The following is a 6,034-nucleotide window of genomic DNA, read 5'->3' as shown; positions in this document are numbered from 1 at the left end:
TATTTTGCTGCCGAATAAATGCAGGCTTTAAAAACATTAAAAAAAAATCTTATTGTTCAAAAACTTTTGACTAGTAGTTTATGTGGTGTCTTTCAGTAAATATTAATGTACAGTTTTACAATCACTGGGACACATTTCTCAACACTTCCCCAAGGTCACTTTTTCAAAACTTGTTCCACAGTTCTTGCCAACTTTCAGCTTGACCCAGCAGTTAATTTCACATTCAGAATGTGTTAAAACTATGAAAACACTTCATACATGTCTCAAATAAACTTATTCTTCCATAACACAAGCTGTTTTTCAACTTTAGCAGGCAAGAAACACTTTGCCTTTCCCAAAACAACGATCTAAAAATACTAAGTAGTGTTTTAACAGTGTTTTTCTTTTGTAAAATGTCTTTACAAGACAAGGATGACAGCTCTCTACTATTTAGAATTCTAGAAAGCACTGGAATATGTTACATGGTCCAAATTTACTGTAGATTATGGTACAAAATAAAATAAAATAAAACATGAGATGAAGTTGATTAACACCTGTGTTTAGCTACAACTAATTTGTGTTGAGAGTATTTAATTTTTATGGTATTACTGTAGAAATACTGTAAAAGAGTATGTAAGCATGCAAATGGCCCTGTAGGTACATTGAATTTTGGTGGCTGTTGCTTTTAAGTGAGAAAGAATTTGTGTAATTGGAAATATGTAGTCATTGGATGTATTTTGTGCCAAAGCAAAGAAACATGATCCACAGTTTAGCCCACATAAACTTCTGTTGTGCTCACTGTGTCAAGGGTTTTGAAAAAGTGACAGAAGTATTGAGAAATGGGTAAAGACTTTTTTCCCTATTTATAGATCAACAGTCCATCCAAATCCATTTATTTGAGGAAAAGATTGCCATCACAAATATTTTAAACAATTAGCATTTCGTAAGTCTATGCACAACTCTATAAATACAAAAATACAAATTTATAGCAGTTACATGGAATAAAACATTGCTTTCTTGAATACGGGAAACAGTACAATCATTATTAAAATTGGACTCCTTCAAAATGTCAACTTTGTTGCTTTTGAAACACTTCAATGATTTGTGAGTTGAAAACCGCACAGTTCAAACCGTAAGGTTAAAATTAGGAATTATTCTGATGCTAAAATCTTCCAATGAGAAGTGTAGCATAGAGTCAAAGCACAGTGAAAGCTCTTACAACGTTATTAAAGCATAAGCACACAGTATTGCTTTCAAAACATGAAAGTCCTTCATTAAGACGTAAATTCTTGATTCTCATTCTTGTGATTGTCTTTTAACATTTTCAAGCCCACACAGTGTCGATCAATGTGTTTTGAGTCCGCACCTCAAAACAACTTCATTTCAACGTTGGTCTTATTCCAAAACATAAAGGTGACTTCATTTAAGAACTTAAAATACGACATACGTATGAATATTACAAACAAGCATTTTCTAGTGGGAAAAAAAAGAAATCATGTACAATTGCACTATGCCTTAAAATTTGTGATACATTTCATTTTCCTCCTGATGCCGTTCTATGACACTCCTTTTAATAAAAACACCCATTAGAGGGTCACTAAAGCACTTCAGAAAACTGATTATACTATCAGGGATCAGTTCATCACAGATTGTGGGTAAAATGTTCGAATTTCACAACCAGTGAAGCAGTTCTGCTAATGTTGTCGTAACATTAGTGTCTAAGTGTTTGAGCATTTCGACTAGGAAAGCCTCTACGATTAAGGCACACTGAAAAAAGATACAGTTTAGCGAAAGCATTTATATGTACTGTAGTACACTTGTTCCTTCAAATACAGTCTATTAGTGTCAGTCATAAAAATTCATACAAACCTTCAGAAATGTAAAATGTCACACGCAGATATGTAATATATACACCTTCTTCAAAAACTCTACCCTCGTTTAAATCAACATATACATATAACTGGACAGGGTTGGAGTACACAGTGGAGTCGAGAAATTCTTACATACAACAGCAAAGAACAAAAATGACCGATAGACTACGCACACGCAATTTAGTAACTAAAAAGTTGTATTATCTAAAGATTAAGTTTCATAAAAGCACACCTCCCTTCACCCACACAGACAATCTGAAAGCTGTTACTAACTGTTGTAATGCAGGGTCACATTCACGAGGTGAAAGACTACATTTGATGCAATGTAGCTACCAAAGCTGTTGTATTAAAAAATTATTAAAATTCAAATAAATACTGGTGCTCCTAACTCAATCTCTACAGAAAAACTGCCCAACGGCAGTTTGCCAAATGTGTTTGATACAGGAACAGAGAATGAAAAATTGCTCATGAACACTTTCAATCGAATTATTTTTGATCCTTCGTTTTAGAAACAGTTGCATTTCTTTCATATGTGGATGAAGTTAAATAGAAGGGGCTTCGAATGGTGACTGAATAGCGGCTTTGTCTGTTTTATTGCAGGCATTATAAAAAACCTTTCAGGTTCCCCGCTTGGAGTTTAGGAGCACAGTGGAGTGAGTTTCAGTCTATAATTATCCAAATCATTATAAGGTAAAGCCCTTAATTAACAGAAATATACAGTATTTAGGTATACAGTCAAGACGCTGGCCTGAGGCTGCTGAAGACGCCAGAAGTTTGTTCCATTTGAGACCGTTCACGCAATTGTTTCGTTGTATCCATTTATCTTTATTGCCTGCTCATCACAGGAATGCAGACAGGGCTTTGCTTGTCTCAGTCTTCATTGGTCTGCCTGTGTGCTTTACTGTAGCTCAGGCCGTGACTCCACCTCACCCCGTGAGGCTGTGCGGGCACGGATGTACGCGCTGGTCTGCAGGGGTCCATCTCGTGAGTCCCCAAGACGCCATCTCTGTACTGCCAAAAATGTGTTTAGACCGTATACACCCATCACCAGGAACCCAAAAATCTGAATGGAAAAACACAAAACAACTATTTAAACGCTTTGTGAATGTTTAAAGGAATACAGTTGAGGTCAAAATAAGAGGGATCATACAAAATGCATGTTATTGTTTATTTAGTACTGAGCTGAATAAGATATTTCACATAAAAGATGTTTACATGTAGTCCACAAGAGAAAATAATAGCTGAATTTATAAAAATGGCCCCGTTCAAAAGTTTACATACACCTGATTCTTAATACTGTGTTGTTACCTGATTGATCCACAGGTGTTTTTTTTTTTTTTTTTTTTAGTTTTAGTTGTTCATGAGTCCCTTGTTTGTCCTGAACAGTTAAACTGCCTGCTGTTCTTCAGAAAAATCCTTCAGGTGCCAGAAATTCTTTGCTTTTCCAGCATTTTTGTGTATTTGAACCCTTTCTAACAATGACTGTATACTTTTGATATCCATCTTTTCACACTGAGGGCCTTATATGCAAGTATTACAGATTATTTAAATGCTCACTGATGCTCCAGAAGGAAATACAATGCATTAAGAGCCAGGGGTGAAAACTTTTTGAACAGAATGGAGATGTGTATGTTTCTTATTTTGCCTAAATGTCATAATTTCTCATTTGATACTGGTCATTTGATACCGTGGCTTAGAAAAATCCCCGGGTGTTAAAGTGGTTTCCCGCTGGGAACATCTGTATCATAAAACTCTTAGCTGAAATCCCTAGCCTTTGACTTCCAAGGTGTTGGTAGATATTTTGCTGATCTCAGGTCATTCTTGAAGTGTCTAAAATCATAAAGGTCAGGATCTCAGTAAGAGAACCTGATGCTGTATCAATATTGGGAATAGCTTCTCTTCGCTGCGCCATCAACAACAAACCTCTTCACAGTCGCAAGAGGTCAGCAGCCTCAACCAAAACAGACAAACTAACTAGAAAAGTATGTGCCTGTGAGATGTTTATGATGGCTTCAGTTATAACACACCGTAATGAGCAAGCACAGATGGAGTCAATGTACTTTGCGGGTATTTCTGTGCTGATTTTGGGGGAAAATCAGTGGGATTATGGAGTTACTTATGGAATCCTGTTTCTGGCCTTAAATTAAGGTAACTATTTTAAATCTCGCAATCTCAGGTGCTTTCATAAATTCTGTAGATTGTCTTATTGACAGCTCAAAACATAATCAAACAGGCTAAATATTGTATAAACAAACACAAGGTAGATGTGTGACCAAATTCGTAATGAGTGATGGAGTAAAAACTTGACACACTGTAAATTTTGAGATGCAAACAAAAGAAGAAAAGAAAAAGAAAACTCGAAGTGAAAGAGAAGTGGGATGGAGAAAGAGGTAAAGAGAAAGCAGTGAGATTTTCAGAGTTGAAAATCAAAGAACTAAAACAAAACGTCGACCAGGGGGGTGTTCCATAAAACAAGTTTACCAAATAAGTCAGGCTTATTTCAGTTAGTCTGACTTATTTTGAGCCAAATCAAGTGACAATAAGTCAGACTAACTGAAATAAGCCTGGCTTATTTGGTAAACTTGTTTTATGGAACACCCCCCAGGACTCTCTCTCTCTCTCTCTCTCTCTCTAGGAACGACTATGTTTTTGCTCCATTTCTGCCACTTGAGGGCAGCAGAGCACTGTCAGGTTAGGGCCCACTTCAAATACTTGAGAAATGACTAAACATTTGAATTCAGCCACAACCACAGGGACAGAAATCATGAAATAAAGAGCTGAGTAAGGGGTTAGGTACCACAGCTGCAATCTCTGCTCCAGTTTGATGGTTGAGAGCTGCCAAAACCACTGAAGCCAGAAAGAAGAACAAGGTGCTGGTGGCAGTGTTGATTAGATCCTGCAAGAGAGAAAAGAGAGAATTCAAGTATATTGAAAATGATCAGGATTTACACAAAAATATTGAGCTGCCCTACTTTTTTCAAGATTGGTAATAAATGTTTGTGATCACCAAATAACGATATTAGAATGATTTACAGTAGTATACATATATATATACTTTTAAAATGATCTCTAATCTGGTAAACATATGGGTTTGTATAAACCACAAAGTTTTGGGAGTGACAACCACATTTAAATGTGGGACGCTGATCTGTTGCAGGAGGAGGGAAACATCTACAAAATATAAATTATTTCTACAAAGAGATAAAGAGAGACAACTATTATGTGTAGTGTGTATGTGCTCATAGAAGTTAGCTCATTAAATAATACCATTAACATGAGGGAGGTCTACATCTACACATTCACAAGTTTAGAGTATATCAAACTATAAGTAAACCCACAAATGAAAATTAGCCCATGATTTACTCACCCTCAAGGCATCCTAGGTGTATACGACTTTCTTCTTTTAGTCAAATCAGAGATATATTAAAAATCGTCCTGGCTCTTCCAAGCTTTATAATGGCAGTGGGCGAGTGTTTTTTGTTCGGCAGTCAAAATAGTCCAATAAAGTGCATCCATCCATAATAAAAAGTGCTCCACATGGCTCTGGGGGGTAAATAAAGGCCTCCTGTAGTGAATCGACGCATTTTTGTAAGACAAATATCTATATTTAAAACGTAATCACTTTTCTCTAGCTGTCTTCAACTGTCATACATGCAAGGCGTTCTGAATGGATGACGTACGACGTATGCGTTGCGCATTCGTTTACAGAAGCAAAGGAAGATTCCTTACTTTAGCAAAGAAAAACTAGTTTTCTTCTTGGCTTATTTGTCTTTACAAATCCTCCTTTTGTACTTCTAATTCATGACCAGCATTTTGTTTTCCCCTCTCCTCTGCGCTTCCGCGTTTTTCACTTCTCAGTGGCGCATGCACAACGCATATGTCTTACGTTATTCACCTAGAGTGTCTTCCATGTACGACAGCGCAAGCTAGAGAAAAGTGAACATTTTTCTTACAAAAACCCATTGATTCGCTACAGGAGGCCTTTATTCACCCCCTGGAAAGATGTGGAACACTTTTCTATTATGGATGGATGCACTTTATTGGACTTCTTTTGGACTGTTAAACAGAAACACCCATCCACTGCCATTATAAAGCTTGGAAGAGCTAGGACACTTTGTAATATAACTCCGATTGCATTCGACTAAAAGAAAAAAAGTCATATACACCTAGGATGGCTTGAGGGT

At 36.6% G+C, this 6,034-nt stretch overlaps 1 protein-coding gene across 1 annotated transcript in view; it reads right to left on the bottom strand.

Moving 5' to 3' along the window:
- Window positions 1-856: 856 nt before the first annotated feature.
- Window positions 857-6,034, bottom strand: part of cmtm4 (CKLF-like MARVEL transmembrane domain containing 4) — a 28,580-nt gene continuing 23,402 nt past the window's right edge. The window contains exons 3-4 of the mRNA XM_073836911.1: window positions 4,648-4,746; window positions 857-2,913 (exon numbers count right to left, since the gene is read on the bottom strand). Of these exons, the coding sequence (XP_073693012.1) occupies window positions 2,749-2,913; window positions 4,648-4,746 (264 nt within the window). The 3' untranslated portion in view covers window positions 857-2,748. The remainder of the gene's footprint in view (window positions 2,914-4,647; window positions 4,747-6,034) is intronic.

This window comes from Garra rufa, chromosome 3 (assembly GCF_049309525.1).
Source record: "Garra rufa chromosome 3, GarRuf1.0, whole genome shotgun sequence".
Classification (NCBI taxonomy): domain Eukaryota; kingdom Metazoa; phylum Chordata; class Actinopteri; order Cypriniformes; family Cyprinidae; genus Garra; species Garra rufa.
The sequence above is the reverse complement of the archived record's forward strand: the minus strand, read 5'-3'. Positions and strand labels throughout refer to the sequence as shown.